Genomic DNA, 25,894 nt, shown 5'->3' on the forward strand with positions numbered 1-25,894 from the left:
GTTTCTATTCGTCTCGCAGGCAGGCGGGCCCTCTTGTTGGATGGACAATGTGAACCTGCCTCACATGAGAGCAGGCAACAGCCTCGTAGAGGAAAGGACCACGTTAATACAGCCGCCAGCCCTACCCGCACTGAAAGGCTGGCGACGAAGGTGGGGTGGGCGAGGGCTGCCGTGTGATGGCCAAGGGGAACCCGCGGCACTGCAAAGCCTTCATCCTGAGCCCCAAAGTTGGCAGGCTTGCCTCTTGCTGAAGAGGACAAAGCCTCCGTCCAGGATGAAGAGCTGCCGGCTTCAGGAGATAAGCAGGGAGCCTTTGGCCAACAAACACTAAGTTCTTCAAACAGGAATTCTCTTTATTCTCTCCAAACCCATCCTGCCCTAACAGCACTCAAGCAACCTCGTGAGTTTAAAGAAGAGGCCGAGCTTGACCCCAGATCAACAAAACCAGTACCAGCGCCTCTTCCCAAACCGCATCGGCGCCTTTACTTTGTATTAGTTGGCTGGGATGGCGTTGCAGCTGCTCTGCAGTTGAAGAGCGTTTGCCCTGTGATTCCAGCTCCCTGCAAGCAGTTACGCTGACTTATGAAGAGCAGCAGTGCTGGAGTTACTGCATTAGGCGGCTTTATTTGCATCTTAACAGCAGCCTTGTAATGAAGTGACTCTGCTGAAGCGCTCACGTGATCCGGGAGGGGGTTACAAACACTTCTGCAACATGACGTGAGGCATTTGAAGTTCCAAAAAATAACCGGGAGGGTGGGGCCAGGGACAGGAGCCGCAACGACCACTGCGCAGCAACCGCTTTGCCTCGCGCCCGCAGCACAGCCACGGCTTTCAGAGCAGCTACGCATTTCATGAAGCCCTAATTCAAGGGTTAACAGGAGGCAATTGCTGCCTCCTCCCTCCCTCGCACCCCACACCAAGAGTTAAGCATCGCAGCTCAAGGATCGGGCTGAGAGCACGCACTCCGTAACGCAGCAGCAAGGAACACAAGGCATTTACTGAACGAGAATCAGGCAGTGGGGCCGACTGAAACGCTGAGAGCACAGCTGCCAGCAGCCCACTTGATTTGGGCTAATCCTGTTAGAGACGTCTTAACTGCAAGACGGACCACGCATGGGCTGCATCTTCTCACCTCCTGCAGACATCTCCTTGCAGACTCCGCTGTGGCTCACTCAAAGGCATTTTCAGTACTTCGTCTGCTGCCTATTTTATGTGTCTGTTTTCACGCTGCCAAGCCAGGCTTGCGGAGCAGAAGGGCTACAGTCGAAACCAAGGACAGCTGTGTCAAAGGTGGTGGTGGACAGGTCACGCTGCCAATATCACAGCCAGCAGTTTCAGTAGCACTTATTACTATTGCTTTGCCTTGCTGAGTGATTTCCATCAGCAAATGCAACTAAGTACTAAGCGTTTTCATTTTCTAAAGTGCAAAAAAGCAGCTCTACAAAGCTCTAGCAGTCCTATTACTGTTACAGCTTTAAACCAGACAGGAACAAGCAACCCACCAGAAGAGCTCTTTTCCCCTATCAGCACTGCTCCAGCAACGGACACATGCTCTTTGTCAAGAATCCTAACAGATGTCCTTTGTAGCTGAAAACCAGAACAGCCGAGATGAAAGGAGACGCTCAGCTCCTTGTCGGAGGCTGGAGGAGCACCCTGGGGAAGCACCGCATCCCCTGCATAAATGGATGTTGGGGCTGACCCAGCTTAGCTCTCACGCCATAGTTCCAGGAGAAGGTAAATGAAGTAGCTTCCATCAGGCAGGCACTCCGGATTGCGGAGGCGTTTCTTCCCAGGCTGCCAAGCCTACAGGCGCCCAGAGCCCAGGACACCCCGCGGGAGAGGGTGATCCAGGGCTCAGCTCCCAGCCTTCCATCACACATGGGCAAGTGCAGCGGTGGGACACATGCAGAAGAGACCCCCTGCGCTCAGATCCCCCAACCCCAACTCAGAACCTACATCCAACCTGATTACAGAGAAGGGCACAGCTCTACCCGGAACAGCCTGAACCAGTCCAGGTATTACGGAAAATTGTGCATCTCCAGTGTTTATCAAACAGCTTTACAATTCAGGACGTAAATCAGTCTGACCAGCTGCCAGCCTTGAATCAATAATATTCTTGTAGATGAGCGGCTAGAGTATTAAATAAAATCCTTACATAACAGACAATCCAAGCCTGTCCATTCCTATAGATTTACGGCTCAGCCTCCAGGTTTAAAGCCAGCCCCCTTGGCTGCCGGCCACAGGGCTCCGCTCCCGCGAAACGCACGGGCTCACAGAGAGCCGCACGATGTGCCGGGCAGCACCGAGCTCTCATGCCCGATGCATTTTCAGAGCAAACGAACACACAAGAAGGTTTAAAGGCAAAATGAGCCTGGCTCATTACAGCACGGATAGACATCCTACAAAGCGCTGCGTCAACAGTAAACCAGGAGTTGGAGGGCTGCCTATAATCTGCGTGAAGTTTAGCCACTTAGAGCCGGCTTTAAGGGGATAAAGCATCAAACGCCGGCTCTCAGCATGCACAACTCTGCCTCCGGCAATCTGCTGTCCAAGCAAGTTTTGCTTCTTCCATATTAGCGACTGCTATCCTTACTTTACATTTTGGAGCCGGAGATCTCAAACAGCTTTGTAACAGTGGGATTGGTCACCATTTTACAGACAAGAACAAGATCTGCCCAGGGTGGCAAATGGGCACAACGCGGAGCAGCCTCAGTGCTGGCTCCGTTCACTAAAGAACAGCCCTCCGTAAGTCGTACAGCGAGTCTGCTGTGGTTGTAAGCAAAGCATGTCTTGTTCTTGTACTAAAGGCACTTTTTCTCCCCCCCCCTTTTTTTTTTTTAAATTGTTAACACATGCTCAGCATCTGTGCACGCACAATATGCATGTTACATTTAATACCAATCCCAGGACTCACTATGGAGATAAAATAAGAGCTATTCACTAAAGAAATTAACCTATCAAGCAGCTGGAGTCGCACTGATCATAGGGATAAATATCTAGCAACACTGAGGAAAATTCAAGCGAACAATACTAATTTGGTGTTTATCCACTTTTACACCATGCAGTCTCTATTTAAATGCCTGGAAGGAAAAACCCCACAGTTTAAGAAATGGAAATGCAGAATGACATTTGCCATGGAAGTTAATGTTTGTACTGATCTCCCTGGGTTAGTACTGTTGGGACTTCCACTGCAAGAGCATCCTTTTGAAGACAGACGCTCCCTCCAAAGAAAAGGAGGCATTATCAAATACATAAGAGCTGCAACAGGTATCCGAGGGGATCAACACATGACACTGAGTGGATGTGACAAACCAGCTGAGATCCTGCCAGCAGCCTCTTCCAGACCTTCAGCTGCCTTTGAGACACTCACAGTACTGACGCAATCTCACCATCACAGCAACAGACCATGATTTCATGCATCAACTCAAGCATATCCCAAGCCATTTCCTTCCCCTGTAACAAAGAGGCTTATTTAGGCCTTTTTTACATACCAAACAGTTGCTTGGAAAATGGAAGCGGGGTTTAGGGTTGCTCTACTCCAACAGTACAGCAACTTACGTCCCTGCTCAGGCTGAGAGATAACACCAGAAGCGTGATGCAGAGAATGTGCCACATTCAAGTATCTCATGTTCCTTTGTCTCCTCTCAGGTCAGCTGAGATCCAAAAAGGATCTGCTAGCGATGAGCAGAAAACAGGGATCAACAGTGGAGGCGATACAAACTCCACCACTGGGAACCTTAAATAAACCACAAAACTAAACAAATTCCCCCTGGGAAAGCATATATGCAATACTTCCTTAGATCAGACCCCAGCCAAGCTTGGTTCCAGCACCCTTATTTAGACTCCTAAGACAGTAGGAGGGATGGGAACAAAAGACCAAAGCAGCGCACACAGAGAGGAAGACAGCTGCCTTGGCGTTCACAACCAACAGGGTTGCTTTCTGGTAGCAAAAAGGGTCCGAAGTGAAGCAAACTATCTGGTTTGAGGGGGAGAGGGGGACCGCTCACACCACTCTCTGTGCTTAATGCAAGGGTATGGGAGCCTCAGTCTTCCCAACAAAGCAGGGAAAGAAAATGTATTAAAAAAGAATTTAGCAGTAACCGAGAGAGAAACTTCACAGCAGAACGACTCAGACAGCAACATAACAGAGAGAAAGTGTGTGGATAAGGTTATCTGGAGGAGGAAGAGGAAGGGATTGCTGCCCCAACAGCCAGGACACCTACTGATGCACCGATAGGCAGAACACTCATAAGGGCAGAGGAAGAAGAAGATTTTATTTCCATCTCCAACCCCAATAACCGGCTGCACGAGCAGCCCAAGTGACTCCTGGCTGGTTTTGAATCCTGGTGAAGGGTTCAGCCCTTCTTCACAGGGGCACCTTGGGACACATCTCACCCCCTCACCACATACAGAAGTCAGGCACGTACGTACCTGCAGATTGTGACCGTGTTTTTGGCACTGCACAAACGTGGCGTAACATTAGCTTAAGACCCAAACGCCAACCCCTTTGGCCAGCCATGCCGCCAGGAGCCACTGCCTAGCAATTTAGCTAATACCAGGTTAGGGTTAACTCAGCTTGATACTTGTTAAACACAGGCCCACAACGATAAACAAAGGCACAGACCACATTCACTCACACACTAATTAGGCTTATTAGGGAAGGAAAAGCCAAAAGAAATACAGAGATTTGCCAGGAATAGATTCACTTATACATGTGAGGGACCAGGAGAAGACAGGACATTCGATGCAACAGCACTTCAACAGAAAGCATTCCAGAGGGAAAAAACCCACCACCATTCAGATATTTTTTTAGTGCTCTCCCCATCGAGTAACTCGGCTGAGACAGTGCTGGCCCACGCAGCCCGAGGGACAGCTACTCCCTGTCCAGACATGATCGCTTTGTTAGATCACACTCCGCAGCCCCATGAATTTACTTAAGGCTTGAGAAAAACACTAAGTACCGTATCAACTAACAGCTCTACTGCCAAAGCGGGTCACTAAATAAAGCCCATTAATGCCAACTGCAAGACAAGCCTTTTCCCAAAACCAAGTTTTAGTCCTCCTGCTGTTGTCTATTTGTTTGTCTCTGACACTAATGAGAAACACAGGGTTACTGCAAGTGGCCTGGAAAACAGTATAGACAGAGGAATTTAACTCCTAACCATTTTGAGCCACCACAAATAGCACCATTTTCTGCAATGCCTTAACACAATTAAAAATCCCAGTTTCTTAGTGGCACATCTTGCAATGCAAGACAAAGGCTTCAAAGGTCGCTGCTCTGGGCTCACTGTCTGCTTTCCCATCAACTCCAGCTTAAACCGCTTCCCAGTCCCTTATCTTCCCAGCATAAAAGCAGTCTCCCTGCTAAATAAGCACACTGCTTATTTAGATGGCACAGAGACTAAAGCACATCTGACCTCCGTGAACGCCAATGCCATTAAGGGTTAGATCATTTCCAGTTCATTAGCTCATGCAGCGCTGGAAACGTGTTTAATGTCTGCTTTAATAAGATTATGACAGCTTAAAAAAAAATATCTTTGACAAATAAGGATTTGTTGCATTGGGGTTCATCCAGCTGCCTCCTACCTCTATTATTCAGAGCTCGACTCAGAACTGAAAGCGCACCTAAACCTGGCACACAGCAACCCGACCCAGCTCACTACAAGCCAAACCTCAAACCAAAGCAAGACAAATCCACTGGATGTCTGAAAGACACCCAACTACATTCACTGGGGTAGTTTTACTCGTGTTATATGGTGCAAATATACCTAGACTGCTTCTTATCCCCGTAGGTAAGTCACCAGGGTGTTAGGGATCTCTGTGCTGTTTTCCACCTCATGGGAACATCTCCCAGGCTGACAATTACATTCACCATTTCTCAATGCCTGGATGCCACCAGGGCAAGACCACAGCACCGAGCTCCTCTCCACTGCTGCGGTCAGGGATTCTCTCATTGCAGCTCATGCCCAGCTCCCACCCCAGAGCACTTGCCACGTGTGATTACTCATACTCCGGAGCCTGACCCTGTTAGTAGTAGAACACCTCCTCGTGAGCAACTGCGGCATGGGGTAGACGACACACAGTGCTTCCCTCTTGACCTAACTTCAATTAAAATGTCACCCATATTAAACTGTGACACGCTCTGGAGAATATACAAATGGGATGACACGGGGCTACGGCTTGCAGCCCTGAGAGTTTTGCACTGAAATTCAATAGGTTGGGAATCAGGTGGAACAAACGCCTTCTTGAAAGGGAGCCAGAATCAATTACAAAGCAGCGGGACGCTTTACATCCTTAAAACAACTTTTTGGTTTTCTTCTACAGACAGAAAAAGCGTGGAACAAATATATCCACTGACCACGGGGATTCTACAACACGCAGCAACATTCATTTTATAGCAGGAAAAACCCACTGAAAGTTGGTACAATAGCAGTGGTTAAATCCTCTTGGAGTTTGAGGACTCAGCACTGGGAGCTCAGTGATCCGAGCATTCATTACAAGCACAAATGATCAAGGCTTTGCAGAGATATGCACAGCTCCAGTTATTTCACATCAGCTGAAGCTAAAGAGGATGCCGCTTACCAAGCTGTCCAGCCCTCCTCCCAGGAGGTCCACAGCACCCATCTGCATGGAGGACACTTGGGGAACGTTCACGGGGGGTCCCAGGTCCAGGTTGAGAAGGTCACCCAGAAGGTCGCCCTGCGATGGAATGACCTGCGGCTGCTCCAGGTTTGTAGTGGCCGTTGTGCCCACGGGGCTATCGCCTGCATCAGTGCTACGGGTGGGAAGAACAAGAAACAGAAGTGATAAACATTAGCTGCCTTCAGTCTCCAGCTTTAGATTCCCAACATGGGGAAACACAGCAAGAGGTGGCTCATGAGCAAAAGCCAGTTAAAAGCTTATCCTAGCAGCCGATCTGACCACTGCCACGTACAAGGCAGTGCGTTATGGCAAGTGGTTCTTCCACATGTGCTTTGAGCACAAAGACTTTCCACGCATTGCACGTGGTTTTCAGTTCAGAAAAGGGAACCTTCAAGGTGTGAAATCAGCCCACCTTGAGAATCACAGACCATCCAAAACAGCGCGCCACGAGTGTGGCATGGACTACAGCACTGAAAATAATGTTTTCCCAGCTCAGAAGAAGCCTATAGAGATGCCTTTCAGCCCACTGGGCCTGGAGAACTACATGTAAACATGGCGAGGGGGAGGAGAATAATCCAGATTTCCTTGGAGACCTACCGCTGATAAAACCCTTACTCTAACCAGTGCAAATTCAACTCCTCCCCACAGATCTAACCACCTTCTACTCACAAGCACCAAGCTCCACAACTCTTTTCTAATTAAAGACCTCAATCTAGAATTGATTCCTCCCTTCTATCAATAATTTCCTTTACTCTGAGTTAGCAAGCATGCTAATTACCAGTCTAGAAATGCTCATTAAACAGCTTCCAAGATTTCTCATCATATGCAGTCTGGCTACCTTTTATATTCACTTGCCACTGAATTCTACAACAAGGAGAGATGAAAAACAATGAGAGTAAGACTGACTGTAGCTCCTGGAGATCTCATGACAATGTATTTATTCTTTAAATCCAGAGACACTAATATTTTAGATAACTTTAAAATCTATTTTGTATCCTGTTGCCAGCAGTAACTGACAAAATTCTTTCCAGTTCGTATTACTGCAGATGCAGCCAACAGGTAATTGCACACCAACGCCAGGGAAATCGGCGTCCTGACGAGGTGTGCAACACTGGGGCTCTTTTGTAAAGATTGCGGCTCCTGATTTTGAGTAGTCACCATTCTCTTCCTTATCCTTATTCAGTTGAGGGGAAAGCTTTAACAACAGAGTATAAGCTGCTCCCAACTTCAGCGCCAAGAGGAAAATAAGTAGCATAAGGACTGCAGAATGAATTAGTTACCAGGCAGCGACAGAAAGGGTTGAAAGCTTCTTAGCATTAAAAGCTTTAGACCCCTAATAGTACTAATATTAGTTGTCCTTTCTGCTTCTGCCTTCAGCAGGGAGACTTCCGAGCATGCTGAACAGCTAACTAAAATATTTTTGAAGAGCAAGTGGTTACCGTGATCCACTCCCACCCCCAACCTGAGAAGGGGGAAGAACAGCATGTATGAGCAGAGGCACGTTACAAGCCGGTAGTGCACACACTTGGTTCATTCCCAGCATATAATCCCTTTAACACTACACCTCTTCAACACTTACTCATCCTTCTTCTGATGGAGAGAAAGCAATCTTTCAAGGTCTTGTGTAACTGCAGTTGCCCCAAAGCCCAACAAGAAATTAGGAAAGGACAAAGCTAAGTCAGTTTGTACTAAAAAACAAAACCCCAAGCCTTCCAGTTCTCGTCGAGAATGCGCCTCTTTTAAAAGAGATTGGTATAAACAATTTTGAAAGAAAAAAGTAAATAAAGAATATGTGGGTTATAAAGGGCAAACGACATGACATAAGTTTTCTCCCTTATAGTCCTGGGCAGCAGCTAGCAGCTGGGTTCCGACGTGAGCTGGAGATGGGATCCTCCTATGAGTTCCACCTCCAGCAGTTCCCAGATGTTGAGTGTCACAAGGGATGCACAACTTGAACCAGAATCAAAAATTTCCTGCAGTCACCTGCGTGGGAACGGGGGAGTCCTGCCAGAGTCTCCTCCTCTCCCAGGAGCCCTGGAAACATCTCCCCAAACTTCCCGGCTGCATTATAGCTGAGCAGGGGTGGTGGGAGCCACCACATGAGGCAACGCTGCCAAGCAATAAGGAAATTTCTCCCGCACCTTTAGGATTCATCTGCAACTCTATGACACTTGGGCTCACTGAAGAGGCAGGAACATCTCACCATCTGTGAGCTGCTCAATGGGTCTCCCCATCAGCCGGGAGCTGAAAGGAACCTGTCCTACACTGCTTTGAATGAAAACAAAATGAATCAAAATGCAATGTAGTGTAGTCTGCCAACGATAACTAACTCCTCCTGGGGTTTATACCCAGAAAAGCGCTGCTCAACGAGCTACTTCTGCCTGTCTACTCAAGGCAACGCTATCCTGACTTGCTTTAAGCCACGTTCATTGTGGACATCTCTGCACTTCCACCTCTATCTCACTGTACAATCTGAAGGAAAATCTCACTCTTTAGCAGGTGGGTCAGCCACCAGAATGGTCATCACTTGAATACAGAAGTAATGAAGATGACTTCAAATAGCTAGGTGAGGAGGTTATCTTTCACTGGACGTGCTTAACTTGCCTTACACTGACAGATTTTCATGTAATTTTTCACTGGCAAACCAATTTCTTAGTAATCGGTAAAATCACACTGGATGCACAAATTCAGGCTCCCCGCAGCCATGCTCCTGCGGAGCTGCTCACTATAATTCTCATGGCTGGAAGCGGCAATTTGGTATGCTGTGACATGGTACAAGGAGGCCTTGGCATCAGCCTGGAGGTTTTACTGTTCTTTCACTAACAGAAAAGCAGAAAACCACAATAACGGGGCCTCTTTCTGAGGTGAGCTCACATCGGAGAAGCCTGGTGTGCCATTAAGTAACACCGCTCATTTTTTTTTTTTAATTTACCAAGTGGGCCAAGAGCATCAGTACGCAGCGCGCTCTGCTGCGCACCCTTCAGACCTTCCCCCAGCTCTGCCTTTCCTCAGCTTGCCACTGCTGATCGAGGCCTGAAGGTTTTATGTTGAAGTAACGAGTAATTTAGTAGTAAACACCACCAGGGGAAGGTACAATATTGCTATAGTCAGAAAAGATTTGAGGACAGCAGAGCAGTAGCTATGGGAGTCAAGCTATGCACGCAGTATAAGCAAGAAGACAGTGAAGACAACCACTCCATGCAAAAGCTGAATTCCTCAAGCTGACTAAAACCCCTTAAAATGTTAGCTTCTGTAGTGAGCCGAAACAGCATACAGGAAGGCTGGTAACGCCGGGGACCAAAGCTACCCCTACCCCAGCTTGTTTTGCTAAGGAGGGAAATTTTTGGCTAGGAGAGATAGCTGCAGAAAGCGGCCACTGCTTCTCTTGTCCGACTGGTAGACTTGTGCTTGCTGGTCCCGGGTCAATGCAGCCAGGCTTAATTTCATAGGCAGGGAGAAAACAACTCGGCTTCCCAAAGCTAGTCATTACAGAAATAGCTTTAGTTGCTAAGAATAGCAGAGAAGTGGTGTCAGAAAATAGAAAAGGAGCAGCATCGCGCACCGATTTATCAGTGCAACAGCAAAAAATAGCACTCCAAATGTCACTTTGGGAATATTATTAAGAAGTAAGCCTGGATACTCTGCCTCCTGCTGTAAAGCACACTTACATTTGTAATTAATACCTAGTGCAAATAGCACTGCTTACCTGAATGAGGTACCATGGGAACTGGCTCAACAGCAACACCGCTGCAGCTCAGGACCGCTGTACCGTCTGCTCTTGCAGATCTAAGGATCTGATCCACCTCCAGGACTGTGATCACGGGGAAGCTCCACACAAGAAGCCAAAAGCGTTTCGCTCCCCCTTCCACCCCAAAGGTTCGACAGAACCGTATCAGCCTAGCTGTCTTCCTTTAAGCCCTAAGTTTTCAGTGATAGGGCTTCGATGGCGTTTACATTCCCCATGCTTTATAGGCACCAAGTGAGAAAGGCAGTTTTACCAGTCCTTCCCCATTCCATATTCCAACAGCACAGGATCCCTGCACTTGCCTGTTCCAGGAAACTGGTGGTATTCTACACAAACAAGGCTCGTAAAGCTGCGCTGTTGGTGAAGCAAAAGCTCTTGCAAAATCAAAGAATTGTATCCTTCTGCAACAAGCTTGTTTTTACCACAGTCGTCCTCCTCCTGGAACTATGCCCTTGCACCCAAAGCTTCTGCCTTTTTATTCAAACTCTCCTGTCGAGAGGGTTTATAGCCAGTGTCTTTCCAAAAAACATCATAGCTTCTCCTCACACAAGAACTTTGATACTTCATCTGCCTTCTGACCCAGGAACTCAGAAACTACATACCCAGGATCAAATCCTACAATGAAATCGTAAAATGGTTTAGGTCAGAAAGGACCTTGAAGACCATCTAGTTCCAAGCCCCCTGCCCTGGGCAGGGACACCTCCCACCAGACCAGGTTGCCCAAGGCCACCTCCAGCCTGGCCTTGAACACCTCCAGGGATGGGGCATCCTCAACAACCTCTCTCGGCAACCTGTTCCAGTGCCTCACCACCCTTAAAGTGAAAAACTTCTTCCTAATGTTTAATCTAAACCTGCCCTCTTCCAGTTTATAGCCATTCCCGCTCGACCTAAATGGCTCCTTGAATGACCCGCAAGCCCCTACACAATCGATAAAAAACCACTAAGAGCGTTATGAAAGGTCCTTACATCTTTTGGACTGTTTGCTAGAAAGAAACAACCAATTCTGCCCATTATCACCACAGCTGCCTCGGCTTACCTTCCATGGTGAATTGGCAAGTGTTTGCGGTGGATCCCATGGCTCCCCTCCACAAAAGCATTGGGTGGTTTGTGGTAGACAGAAGCCAGAGATCCAATATGGCAGATCAACTCATCCAGTAGAGTCGGTTCAATCAGATCAGTCTCTTCAGAAATAAGCGGCTTTTCCGAGAGGACCACTTCTTTGGCAGTCACTGGATCCGTGGAAAGAAGGCGCCAGTAGATGTAGCCACGATCCCGCAGGTCTGGGTTGTCAGAATCCTGAGACAAAGCAATAATTCCTGACATCAGTCATAGGTTTGAAGGGGACTAACACCTGTCATCGCTTAATTTTTCTAGCAGTGGTTCTGCTGGATTAAAAACCCCAACCATCTAGTAGCGACAGTCACTAATTTCAGAATGATGTTACAAACTGTTTGTTGTGATGAGCATCCCAAAATTAAAAATAAGAACCGAAGTACTAATGCCCGGCTTCCTGCCCAGCTGGTCAGGGAGCAAAAAGCCCAGGATTTACATCCCACAATTGCTCCATCCCACAGAACTATCAACTGCTTTCCAAACTCTCCTGCCACTTAATAGAACAGTAAGTATCAGGAGAACTCCAAGGGAGTGCAGACAGGAAAGGGAGTCAAAAAGACTGTCTTAAGAGTAGAAATGCAATACTGCGTATTGTAATAGAATGATCCAAGATTCCTGGATATATATGAGGTACCCAAGGGCACTACGGGACAAAAAGACCCTGCAGAGCTCCAGGATGGATCTTAATAAGCTGTATTCTTCATACCAAAAGAGATCTTATTTATCCTGCCTTTTAGTTATCTAATGAAGTATGGAAAGATGCTAATGATGAGAGTTAGGATACTTCATCAGTTCTCCAGCTGTCAGCAATACCCTTGTTTTACTGTGGATACTTCTGCCTCTGCATGAAGCACTAATTATTTCTCTCCTATTTGAACAGCTCTGCCCAGAGCAGCAAAGTGAGCAGGGATAGTTTGCAGCTCATGTTCTAGGGACAGGGAGGTGGTGTGGTTTGATGTTGTGGTGCAACATGGTTGAACTGTTCATGGAAACAAGAGATGGGACTTTTAATCCCCACATCAGCAGAATAACAAGGTAAATGTTTCCGAGGTTTTTTCCCCCCCCTGTAAAATTCTGGCAACATATCGTACACCTCATTAGCCTTCCTACCTGGCATTTCTTCTCCTCTTCTGTGGTCTCATTCATGCTGCTGCTGACCTGCTATAACCTGCCTCTCCGCCCTCTGTCCCACGACATTCTCAGGCACACAGCAAAACCTCTATTTGTAATAAAACTGAGCATGCTAAGCTCATTTTGCCTGTAAGGACCTAGGTATGATGTCTGGGTCAACTGAGAGATTTCTCTGCAGTGCTGTTTTTCAGTTTGACGGTGGAGTTGTGGACTCTTTACACCCTTCGCTCTTAACAAGTCCTACAAGAGCCTCCGCATCCTGCCTGCAGCAGGCAGTTCAAGATCAGGCTGGGCTTCTGCAAGGGCAGACATGAAAGACCACACGCTCCTACCTACTTGCAGGCACATACAGATTCAAGACTGACTGTTTCTTCCCACAGCAACATAAACAGACTTGAAACTTTAGTAAATCTACTGGAACAAGAGGCTCAGATCTTCCCTTTCTACATTTCTCCCAATTCTCTGCTCTCCCGGGTCTGCATGCACACCTGCAGCGCATACCAATGAACCCATGGTAGCCCAGTTACCCGCCATGCCAGACAGACAACAGCAATGGAGATGCAGAGGCTCTGTGCCATCCCTTAGGTTACAGACTTGCCAGGGACCTTGATCACTGCTACACATCTGTGTCCCTCCCATCCCCAGCTGCTTCATTACTATTTTTACCAGTGTTGGCTGAATTAAGCTGGCTCCTGCTACAATCACACCTGCAGTTTGCTGTGCAGACGTACCCTACGAGACACTCAAAGTGCAACAATACCTAAGCTGGGGAAAGAAACACACGTGTAATTACTCTCCCACTCAAGTGAAAAACAGTATCTCTACCTAGAAATCAGACCATGAAGTATAAGGCTTTTTAGTGTTTTACAGCCAGTTATCCTACATTGACTTATTATTCCCATAAAATACAAGAAGCCAGTCTGAATCAACATTTGTGACAAACAGAGAAAAAACAGACGCCTATTATATTCCTAGGGTGCCATTAAGTGTTTTGTGACTCAGCATAGTGGGTTTTAACACTTAGTACCTTTCTTCTGTTGGCTTAGACAAACGATACAGCATGCCTTTGGCCACCCCTCTCTAAAGAAGAGCTGAGCGCTTGCCTAACAACAGGTTTTGAAGCAAGAAAAGCAAGCCACAGATTTCTTGCCACTGACCAGCGCAACACCCGCAAAGGGATGAATAAAAGTTTTAAGTACTAATAAGTCCACAGCCGTGACTTCTTGCAGCAAAGAGAAGCAAAGAGGCCAGCTGATGATTGACTCCAGGTTTTCTGCTCAGAAACACTGGCAGCCCATTCAGAACAGCTGGGAGACTATTTTCATCACTTGACACAGCGGGTCTGGAAAAGAGCTGCACTTTTTGGACTACTCCATCCCACAGATGACCCAGTCATTACAGCCAGGGACGTAGGAGGATCGGCTGCAGTCTTACCCACTCCTGCCACCAGGACATCTCCATTCTGCTCTCCAGAACTACAGCACTGCTGTCTGCCAGCTCAAGCCCAGACCCGCCTGCAGTGATCTGAGCTCATAACTCAGCAGCTCATGCATAATGAATCCAGGATCTTAACCCACTGTTACAGCCTCCAGCAAAGCTGCGACATTGGTTGACAGCATCCAAATACAAAGGAAAAAAAAACCCCAAGCCTTCATTCTTTTTCATAACACCGCTTAAGCTTTGCTGTTCACAGAACAAAGTCTTTGCCAGGCCCTTTCCCTTTGCCATAGCTCCAGATGTTTTAACTGCAAGCCACCTCCAAGGCGAAAGCATTTTAGTTTCTTCATAACTCTACCCTGTTCTTAACATTTTATTTGGTGGGGGAACAGGGAAGGAATTAGGATGAACCAAGAGGGAAGGAGGAGAGAGCAGATACCAAACGGCACAGTAACAGGTACAGAGCAGCTCTTAAATGGAATCAAATTCCTTCTCTTCGGGAGAGAGGGGAACATGCTTGAATCCTATCTGCTGCCCAGCTGACTGGCCTGGCAGATGGGAGAGACCACAGGGCAGGCCAGCACAGTGTTGGCAGGGCTCTGGTTCACTGGGTATCTTGGCTTACCTGCGTGGCCAAGCTGAGGACCTGCTGAACCAGCTCCTGTGTCTCAGAAGGCTTTTTTAAGAACAGCTTCACTATAGCAGTCAGTAGGGTGAGCTGCACCTAAGAGAAAGAGACACAATAGATTAGAATTCATCCATGCTTTAGCAATGCCTCCCAAGTCTGAACATCCTTTACTGACATGAAACTCAAGTCCTATGCTGTATACCAGCATTACACTATTCTTTGCCAATGAATCCCAGTACAATGAGACTCAGATTCTTGCCTGCTGCAAAACATTTTCGCAGACAAGTCCCTGATGAGCACACTGAGATTTATGTCATACTTTTATGCATCTCATCGCTATTACTCTGTATGTTCTGGTCTCTAGTAGGGCTACTCCCCAATAAGTATGCAACATCTAGAAACCCCTCTTGTTCTGTCTTATCCTTCCAAGAAGAGAAGTTCAGGAGATACAGACAACAGAGCAAGTCTACAGACTCCCAAGAGTTTTATTTCAGCCAAATGTTGAAGTTTTCATTGGGAGGTATTTTCTGACCACTACAATATTTACCATCCATTCCATACACCCACTGCATGAAACGCTACAGATAAGATGCATAACACAATTTTACCTGAGTACTTTCATCATGGAAGCCCTCCAAAAAGCTCTCCAACAGTTCATCTGCATTGTCAATTCTTTCTGCGTATTCGCCCACTATCCAGATCATGGCAGCTCTGGCATCTGGTTCATCCAGGGAATCTAGGTTCTCACACAGAGTGGCAATGATGCTTTCATACCTGATTTGTCAGAGCACAGGTGGATTACTGGGGCGAATTCAACTTGCGTTACTCCATCTCTGCCCACATCATTCTGCAGAGAATCCTGTACTGAATTACAATGTCTTGTATTTCTACACAACAAGCAGCATTTTCACGCAACTACAGAAGATATTCCTAGGCTGCTTCTTTTTCCAAGCTGAGCACTAACATTTCACAGGGTCCTCAAGAGCTTTGCCGTTTCATTAATCAGCAAGACAGCCCAGATGTGGAACTCAAGACAAAGCTGCCTCCCTCTCTCTTTTGCTAAGGGGAACATTTGATGCAACAGTTCAAACCACGAGTCTGTATCAGATCCTGCAGCCTCGCTGGCGTCTTCAGACTGGTAACTCTAAACTGGATATTACACTTCCCCAAAGGCTTTGCTGTAAAACAGACAATACCCTACACTAATTATTTAGCTTCCCCTATTCCCATGCGTGGGTATCCCTGTCATAAGCAAACAATCTATCTTGTAACTGACAGCAGAAATTGCCAGAGAGGCCTGCAGATGTCCCATATTACTTTTTAGGTGATCATGAAGTCTCTGCTGAAAGACTTTGCTGCTGTTCTGTAGCTGAAGAGACAAAACCTTATTGCAGAAACAGCTTAAAAGAAGCTGAGTACTGCCCAAGCCAGAGAGAACGCTTGATGGAGAAAGCCAGCGGCGTTTTGTTCAGCACAATCTGACTGGGATCTCAGACCATGAGAGCTATGAACTTTCATGGCCTTGTACGTAAGCCTTCTAGAGGAGACTAGCAAAACAAGAAGCCTGACGCAGTAAACTTGGTCCAATTTTCCTCCTAGCATTCTCTGTAAGAGCTTTACTAATTTTGATTATGGCTTGTACTCAGCATCAATATGGAGCAGCGAGGAAGAAAAAGCTCTCAATTCAAACTAATAATGCGTGAGGCTGATACCTCATCTAGAGCCAATGTCTGAATCCTACTGTACTAGGAGCTAGGATCAGAACGGACACTGCTTTTCAGAAAAATGGCCACCTTTGCTTCAGAGCCCCAGTAAAGCTACACTGAGTGAATTTTACATTGCTCTATTCTGATGCCAGGAGACAAAGGCTTCCGAAAGACTTATATTACTTTCACGTACTTGTTGGGGTACTTGCGGAAGATGTCCCTGATGACAACAATGGCCTCCTGAACCACGTAGTTGACCTTGGTCTGGATAAGGTCTAGCAGCGTGCTTACACAGCGCTCCGCAGATTGCTGGAGAGAAGAACAGAACAATACAATTAAAACAAGGTGAAGAAACAGTCCTTCCCAGCCCACAGCCCATGCTGAGGAATGAGGCATGCCTTTGAGAAAAGGTCCACAGGAGGAAAACATAAGGATAACAGCTACAGACTCAATATGTGTGTCCAGAAAAAACCTACAGGTTGATAAGTGCTTGTGCACTACAGTGGAGATACTCCAGCTCCTGCAACAAGTAATGGCTGAAGCAACCATGCCGGTAGACAGCTGGATCACCACAAGAGGCATTAAGAACACCACCAGCATTTCTACTTATATCACCCTCCTGCTGGCTAGCAGTTGAAACAGGCCACCAAATGACCTCTCATGGACTCGTCCAAGCTGTGGTAATCAGGGCTGGGAGAGTTTTGACAGGGACTCCTGAAAGGTATCTGGGAAAGCCAGACGGCAGGAGAAAACCACGCTATCAACCCCGCTGCAAGAGCGGCAGCAAAGAGCAGCTCACACCAGCAACAGGTTCAATACTTTTGGGGTGAGGTCACTAGCAACATGTGAAGGTACAGCTATAAATGGAAGTCCAGCTGTTGCCAATGCAGCTTTCACATTAATTAGTTCAAAATTCCCAGCCACAGGCACTGTAAAATAGCAAAGACTGGACATGCCAGGAAGCAGAACTGGAGTTAGAGGCTAACAATTCAGGGAGGTCTATTCCCAAATAGCAGAGCGAGGCAGGACATCACAGGAGCAACCAACTCCAGCACCGGAGAGTCTCACATAAGGACAGCGATTTGGCTATTAGCAGAGCACATATGAAGCCTCATTACACAGCTGGTGATTAATGTGAGAAGCAGACTGCTCACGACACTGCCTAGGCAGTCACCACCAGAACATTCACAAAGCATTCGGGATTGAGACAAACATCGTAGGGCACAAACAATAGCAACGTAGGTGGATTTTTCAGTTCAAGTGAGCTAATAGTCCCCTCTGCTTTCAGAGCACTAGAAGGCTGGGCAGGAGGAGGAATAATGAAGTGGCATTTAAGTCACATTAATCAGTTTTTTGAGAATGGGCAAAAAATCTCAAGGACAAACCTCAAGACTTGTAGAGCTGGATTTGGGACAAGCAGAGGCTAAAACCTCTTGGTGATTTCTTGCCCTTGTGACTCTAGCTGTGGCATCTTACAAACACAGCCTACAAGCGCAAACAGTGGCAATGCCAGCATGGGGATCAGCCAAGAGAGGAGACGCTATAAACCAGCATTTGCTCTGTCCTTGCAAACTGGCACTCAAGGCCATAAGACTTTTCCCTGAAATTCACACCAAACAAAAAAGTCCAATACAACTGATATCAGAGTAAGGAGAGGTATCATATAAAATTATATGATTGTTATCAAATGTTTTTATGATACCTCTCCGTCCTTAGTATGGCTTTGCACATACTAGGCCATGACAGAGGCAGTGAAATGGCAGTGTGACAATGTCCTGTTCTGAGACCCCACCTGGAGTACTGCATCCAGCTCTGGAGTCCCCAACATAAGAAAGACATGGACCTGCTGGAGCGTGTCCAGAGGAGAGCCACGAGGATGATCCAAGGGCTGGAGCACCTCTCCTATGAGGAGAGGCTGAGAGAGTTGGGGCTGTTCAGCCTGGAGAAGAGAAGGCTCCGGGGAGATCTTATTGTGGCCTTCCAGTACCTAAAGGGGCTCCAGGAGAGCTGGGGAGGGACTTTTTACTGGGGCATGGAGTGACAGGACGAGGGGGAATGGCTATAAACTGGAAGAGAGCAGGTTTAGATTAAACATTAGGAAGAAGTTTTTCCACTTAGAGTGGTGAGGCACTGGAACAGGTTGCCCAGAGAGGCTGTTGAGGCCCCATCCCTGGAGGTGTTCAAGGCCAGGCTGGAGGTAGCTTTGGGCAACCTGGGCTGGTGGGAGGTGTCCCTGCCCAGGGCAGGGGGGTTGGAACTCGATGATCTCCAAGGTCCCTTCCAACCTAAACCATTCTATGATTCTCTTGATTCTCTTCAAGAAGAGGTTTGAGGACTGTGACCTGGAAGACTCTTCCATTCCATGGAAACTGACCATGGCCCTGGCTCAACACAGATGGATATTGCTCACAGTGGGAACCCCACTCAAAGTCCTTGCAAGCTAGATGCTTCAGAGCTTGCAATTTCATCTCTTACCAGTTTCTTAACACCTTTCACTAGATGTTTGAACAAATGGCCTTAAGGGACACTTGGGGTAAATCTGTCCTAAGCCAACTCTACTCTACAGAACCTACAGCATCAGTCACTGTTTGCAACGTGCAGTCCAGCCCTATTAGAGCCTACAACTAGCAAAGCTTTAAGAGCTGTAGAATTCAAGGAAAAAGCAAATTAAGGTTTATTTTTCTTTAGACACTTCAAAGTGTGATTTTTCCAGGAAAAGTACGACATCCACTTTGAAATAGACAGTATTGATTTTTAGCCCAAGAGTCCCTTGGAAAGTGAGCAGTCATTTTGGAATATGCAGTCCTTCTAACCAAATTTCCCTCTAACAAAATACACCTCAGCTCACCCCACCCCTTGTAAACACATTGCTATTTGAACGTGGACATCCCTGGGGACTGCAGTGCTTTGCAAACTGATGAAAGAGTGCCCCGACCAGTACTGCTCTCAAGTCGGAGTGAGGAAGGACATCCAACCAACTTCAAACTTGCTTTGTTTTTCTGTAGAAACCAAATGAAAGCCTGCAAGATTACCAAAGTAGTACATACCATGCTCGCAGCCGTAAGCCTCAATGATTTCTAAGAACTCAGTTGCTGGCAGAATCTCCTGGAACCGAGACAGATCCCCCCTCTAATATGGCTCCTTCTGCTTCTCCTTTGCTCCAGAGGAATCACTATTCTTACTGCATCCACTTGATTTCCTTTCCCAGTAGGAGTGGTACTTTATTTCCTTACAACCAAAACCATCAGATGACTTTGTCTAGTGCTGCCAGTGGAGCAAACCAACGCACAGCCCACTCGCCTCATGCTATCCAGTCTAGCTACACCACACAGTTTGCTGTAGAGATACCCAAGCAAACTCTGAGCCCAGGTAGTCCATCTGTGCAAAATGATGTTCTGACATTCCCCAACCCGATATGACTGGCAAAACCTGGGGAAAATCCATCAGCCTCGCAATTCAGCATGGTACTGCTTACGCTTCCAAAGCGAGCGCTACCTCTGCTGTTGGCACCATGCGCTGCTGCGCAGCACAGGTAATGCCACACTTGCTCTACGGCGCATGTCACAGCAGACAAATTTATTTACTGTCTTACTCTTCTAGGAGAGACAGTTAGACAAAAGTAGGATCCTTGAAGGCAGAGCTGAGGTTCCCTGTGAATACTCATTCATCAACAGCTCCTGCCGGCTGTGCCCTATGTCAAAAAGCAGATTTCTAAGCCTTGGAAACTTGGACACTGATGGCTGTAAGAACGTTCTTCCATTAGTCATAACTCACAGTGCAAACAGCCTCTAAGTAAGCACAGATGCACTGGGGACAGGGATTAACCTACAGATGAAGACACTGTAATGAGTTGTTCTATATTTGCCCTCTTTAAATCTGGCTCTTGTCAGAGGAGTAAACAGACCTTATCTTTAGCAGCAGTGTCTTCAAACGAGCGTTGCTAAAAATCAAGGTTAACACTACTTACTGAGACACACAATTACACAGTTAGAGGGTCACTTCGAATTTGCTGGGACATTATGATTAGTCCTTTGCATATCGAATGCGACTGCCATGGCATCAGGGATGGGAAGAAAGAGTATAGGGGATGGGGGCAGGAAAGGATTAAAAGCTTCTAAAACCATCCTGATACTGCAGGAACACACCACCTTTCATGTGAAACTAGGACAGGCATGTGGCCGAGTCCTAGTGCGAAAGTCCCTACTGAGAACTAAAGCAAGCTCCCGCTCCCCAGAACTAGCACTGCTACAAAAAGGGCTGCCACCAGCTGCTTTGGACTTCTCAGCAGCCCTCTTCCATGCTCAAGAGTATTTGGTACTGTCACCGCTGTGGCTCCAGCCAGCCAGCATCCTGCCTGCACCGACACCGACAGAGCACTACGGTGTTTTGAACTGCAGCCATGGAACAGAGGCAGCGATCACCCGCTCTGCCGGGCCCTGCTTAAAGGAGAGTCCATGGCAGTGAGAAGCCTTTAAGAGCCGACGGGAGGAAGGGAAGGCTGCATGGGAGGTCAGGTCTCTCAGAAGGACAGAAGTTGGTGTCCTCTTTACACAGACATACAATAGTTTAGCTGCAACAAGGGAAACCTGTGCACCGACGCTAGACTCAGCCAGGCACGACTGGGTTTTTGTTTAAATCTTGCCGTCAGGAAATGCTCACGGGAACACACTTTAGCAAATGCTAAATGAGCTCAGCTGAAATTAGACCGCTTATGTGACATTTTGCACTCAGTTATCAGTTTACTGAAAAGTACGAACAGCACAGCATAAGTCTTCTCTCTCTTCACAGGCTTTCTGAGCTCCTGTCAAGCATACCAGGTTCATTTACAGGGAAATTAACAGGGACAGCACTAAAAAAAAATAATATTCCATTATGAGCATTTTGGTGGATGTTTAACTGGCAGAGGACATTTCAGACTGCTGTTTTGGATAACTGCAGAGGTTCTTGGGAACTTATCTGCATAAGCATCTAGGCTAAAGAGAGCACACTCCAAATGAACCTACAAGCTATGTGGAGCTTTAACACTAGATAAGCAGATAGGGTCACTATGTTTGTGCAAATTGCACTGAAGTGGCCCAGATCTCTGCAATTCTATGCTTGTGTTCTATTCAGCCGAAATGGGGACACAAAATATTTCACAACACTGAGTTCCTCTGCACAATCTCTTCTCCTTCCCCCTTCAAAAAGTCAGGCCACAGCTATTAAAGGTCCTCACGGATAAGTTGTCATTGTTCCAATGAAGCCAGTGCAGTAAGATATTCCACCAAGGATGATTTAGTTGCCTTGCTCTGCCTGCAAGCTGAGGTCTGAGAGGAGCACGCCACCCTCCTGTGATGTACTCAACAGGACCTCACAAGTCCTACTGTTCAGCTGGGGCTTGCCCATGAGCATCACATATCCAGGTCACTTGATCGCCACCACAGAAGGAAAGAAAATTCGAGTAATGTGGGGATGAGATGGCGAAGCCCATCATTGTTTCTGAAGACAGAGCGCCCCAGAAAACCTCGTTTCAAATACTTGCCTCAACCTTGATGGCACAGCGCCCAATTGCTCGGACCGCCTTGCGCACAAAGTCAACGTCCACTTCAGTAGCGTATTCCTTGAGCTCTGCCAAAACCTGCAGAGAAAGCACACCAACGTGAGTCCCCGGGGTCACAGAGAGAACATCCCACTCCGACACGCGATGCTACTTGAATACCAGAACACGAGCAGGACGTATTCTTTCACGGCTAGCCACACGCTTTCAAAGCTAACATAGTCAAACTCTGCAATCATTCTTTATCTCTGAAACCCGCTGGCTTGGATTAGGCAGCAAGACTTGGTTTAGGCTGGCCAAAGCCAAAAGGTGGCTTGCTCTAGATGATTTTCAAATCACCCTGAACAAAAGCTGGGGACAAACTCAGCCCTGCCAAACTTAACTGTTGCTATTTCTCCCTATACTGAAAATACAGTTAAATAGGTGTCACATCCATACACCCAGATTTTTTGTATGGTTTATTGTACTTATTGTCCTACATTCACCGTATGCAAAGCTCTCAGCAACAACCATTTTTTATCTTTTGTTTTCTGTGCTGAGATGAACCTCTGGATCCCTAGTGGATCCAAAAGGAAGATGCAGAGGAGACCTGAGGACACCCTGGAACACCTATATAGAGATTAATAACAATGTGAAGATATTACCCCTCTTAAGAATAGATTTTGTCAGTTTTTTTGCTAATGAACACTGAACAAAGGCTTAAGCCAGGACCTGCTGGGATGTTACAGACCACTAACTAAAAAGCCACTTTGTCTTAAACAAATTGCTTAGCTTAGAAAAAAATTATTTTAAAAAGAGACCCTAAACATTTATATTCCCTCAAAATCTCATTTGTTTCGGTTTCTCATGTCAAACATGACATCAGGGATTTCATCGTGATGTCACAAATAGATTGCAAGGGAGAGGTGAACAGCATAAAGCCAGACAGTTGTTTGAAAAATCTCTAGTCGATGCCAATTGCTCAGAACAATGACAAGATAAAGAGGCCTTGAAGGGCCAGACTGCAGACAAATAAATCTGCAAGGAGTAGACAGGACATCTGTGTTTTGAAGTTTTATTATTTCCTTGGATGATCTATGCTGCACAGCACTCTGAGCACCCTGGTTTCGTAGCTTATGATTTTCAAATACTGCCTGAGTCCACGTGCCTCGGATCAACCAGTCTGCCGCCTTGGTCTAGAACGGGCTCGGAGATGAAGAGTCTCGACAAGCCGCACAGGGAGGATGTGGGTAGAAGCCTGCTCTCCTTGGGTCTCATTTCGGGGCATGTTTCTGATAAAGCTTGTGTTGTTTTTAGGAATGTCTCTTTAGAACCAGGAAGAGATTCATTCATTAGTCTGCAGACCCCAGTTCCAGACTTCGCCCTCCAGACACCACTGCCTTTCATCCAAACAACCTGCGCTATCTGCACATTATGCATTAAAATTGGTATGGAGTCTACCGAGAGTAAATAGGAAATCCTGAATACATTCTCACGGAAACTGATTTTTAAAATGTTTTCCATGTCCTCAGTCCAAAAGGGGCATGAATTACCTTGCTCTGTTCCAAAAAAACATCAGAGGAGAGCTGCTTAAAAGCTGCTCAAAAACGTCACATTAAATGAAATTGGTTGGTGACAATTAGGATAGGGCAATAACAGCACTAACCAGAGGCATTAATCACTCTGCATTAGTGTTAGCTGTTGTGGCCAGGGTGGCACTCAAGAACGCTTCCTTTAAGAAAGGAATTTGGATTAAAAGTACATCAAATCCAAGGAGAATCCACACTGTAAAGCAGTCGCAATTCAGTTTAGCTTTAGCAATTTCCACTCTGGAAGCAAGTTAAGCAAAATAAAGGTTATTTTAGCTCTGAGGAGTGCCTGTGCAAAGGTTTACCAATTTAACTAATACACTTGAAATTCACACTTCAGTAATCTTTGGCCTTTCTGAATGCCTCCATTAGAGGCACACCTCTCACTTGAAACAAGCCTCTCATTCCAACCTCGGCACTAGCAGTGACTCATTTGACAGGAGACATCAGCTCTCCTTCTGGAATTGTAATCTGTAAAACAAGATCTACCTAACGGTCACGATGCAAGACATACCGTTCTATTAACATTTAAATTATGGAGGAAACTCCAACATCTCCCATTAAGTAGCTGCCAAGAGCACTATACTAGGGACAGTGATGCCTAAAAGCCAGGACAACACTACCAGTAGTTGCATACATTCCCGCGCAAGGACCATGAGAGTGTTTTCCATCCCCAGAACTCATGAAGTTCCTCAGCTGACCTGGGCAATGTTTGCCTGAGAAGCTAGGCGGATCATGATGTCCAGTTTCTCCAGTTTGACATAGATGGGGTCGTTGTACTTCACAAAGAACACCTTGATTTCCTGCTTCAGGATTTCAGGCCTGGAGGGAACATAATGCAGTTTCACTCAAGACTGGTAAAACCAATGGGCTCTATCTTAACCAAAGGTATCTCTTGCTTAGAGATCTACCCAGACATTCACCAAGAAACAGAATGGTGTCACTTTGTGTGCAGGACATGCAAACAAACATATGAGAAGAACAATCTGAAGAAAGTTAGAAAGCTGGAGAAAAAAAAAAAATATTGTTTAGATACAAAATGCAGAATTCAAATCTCTCTTAACTATACCTACATCTCTGCTTCCTCCATTTGAACTGCTGAGCCAACCACTGCAGTCAGTTGAGGATGAAAGAATAACATCCCTATCTCAATGCAAAACCCACCCACAAACTCATTTTCTGCTTTCACTTGCAAGACACGCGTGCGCAGTAACTCTGCCCCGAATACAACCGCAAAGCGCTATCCAACCTATCCCACCTTTCCAGCAAGGAACAACAGTATTTAAACATGCATGGGGGAGTAAACTGGTGAAAAAAACCCAACTCGCTGTACATCAATATGTCACCAGCCTGGTTCCTCTGTTCTGCAGAGAACAGCAGAAGCACGTTGAGTTTCTACAGGTCACTACAAACTGTAGAGTTACACCCTCTTTCCTATTTGCAATCTGATTTATAGTCTAATGAGAGGCAGTTCTTACTGCTCTTAAGATGATGGTGAAGAGAGAGACAGGTAAAGAAATACTGTATGATACTGGTATCACAGGGATGCTGTAAAGAAAATGAATTCAGGCTACCAGAGTCATGAGACTGCTTACTCCATCCCTTGAGGGATCTGACCCTGGATTAAATTAAGTGCTGTGCATGTGGAAATATCTGAAGGTCTGAGATAACCGGATGCCCTTCAACAACGTAGGAATAACACCCCTGTGAGGCTTTACCTTTTCTGCACAATCAAGTTGATGTTCCTCAGGGCAACATACTGAACTTCGGGCTCTCCAGACAGCAGGGTCACCAGCGGTGGGGCAAGTTTCTTCAGCAGCATGTTGTAATAGTCAGAGTCCTTGGGAAGAAGTTCCAGGAACTTCATCAAGACCTTCACTGCTGACAGCACCACCGCCGAGTTGGCGTGAGACAGCCGAGGGGTCACCCGTTCACAAATGCTGGGGACAGGGGAATAAGAAAGGGTTCACATGTATTTCAGAACATTTCAGACCTTATCTGAATTTAGGAGATTGTACATGGCTGAAGACAGCTTCTCACACACTACTTTGATTTGGTTTTGTTCGCAAAGAACAGGCAAAGTCCTGCTTTCCTGAACACAGCAGGAAGCAAACAAGAATGACTTCTCTCACAGCTTCAACATTCTCTCCTGCCACAGTTAGCTCAGGAACTCTTCCAGCTCTCAGCATTACAGCCCCAACGCATGTGCAGTTATTAGTACTTTCTGCCTTTGCCTGGTGGTACTCTCTATTTCTGTGATCTTGTCTGTCACTTACAAACACAACTTTAACAAAACAGCTATCAGAAAAACACTTCAGCCCCCATATAGTCATTCAAAGGATATACTTGCTTCTGGCTTGATTGTGGGGGGGGGGGGGGGGGGTTTGC

General features: G+C 46.5%; 1 protein-coding gene across 4 annotated transcripts in view; it reads right to left on the reverse strand.

Moving 5' to 3' along the window:
• AP2B1 (adaptor-related protein complex 2, beta 1 subunit) overlaps positions 1-25,894 on the reverse strand; it is a 75,570-nt gene that overhangs the window by 29,724 nt on the left and 19,952 nt on the right. For all 4 annotated transcript variants that reach the window (XM_009885131.1, XM_009885130.1, XM_009885128.1 and 1 more), the window contains exons 6-13: positions 25,225-25,446; positions 24,208-24,328; positions 21,924-22,019; positions 16,596-16,711; positions 15,305-15,470; positions 14,694-14,792; positions 11,424-11,683; positions 6,583-6,775 (exon numbers count right to left, since the gene is read on the reverse strand). In XM_009885131.1, coding sequence (XP_009883433.1) covers positions 6,583-6,775; positions 11,424-11,683; positions 14,694-14,792; positions 15,305-15,470; positions 16,596-16,711; positions 21,924-22,019; positions 24,208-24,328; positions 25,225-25,446 — 1,273 coding nt within the window. The remainder of the gene's footprint in view (positions 1-6,582; positions 6,776-11,423; positions 11,684-14,693; positions 14,793-15,304; positions 15,471-16,595; positions 16,712-21,923; positions 22,020-24,207; positions 24,329-25,224; positions 25,447-25,894) is intronic.

This window comes from Charadrius vociferus, unplaced genomic scaffold (genome assembly GCF_000708025.1).
Source record: "Charadrius vociferus isolate BGI_N301 unplaced genomic scaffold, ASM70802v2 scaffold54, whole genome shotgun sequence".
In the NCBI taxonomy this organism is placed as follows: domain Eukaryota; kingdom Metazoa; phylum Chordata; class Aves; order Charadriiformes; family Charadriidae; genus Charadrius; species Charadrius vociferus.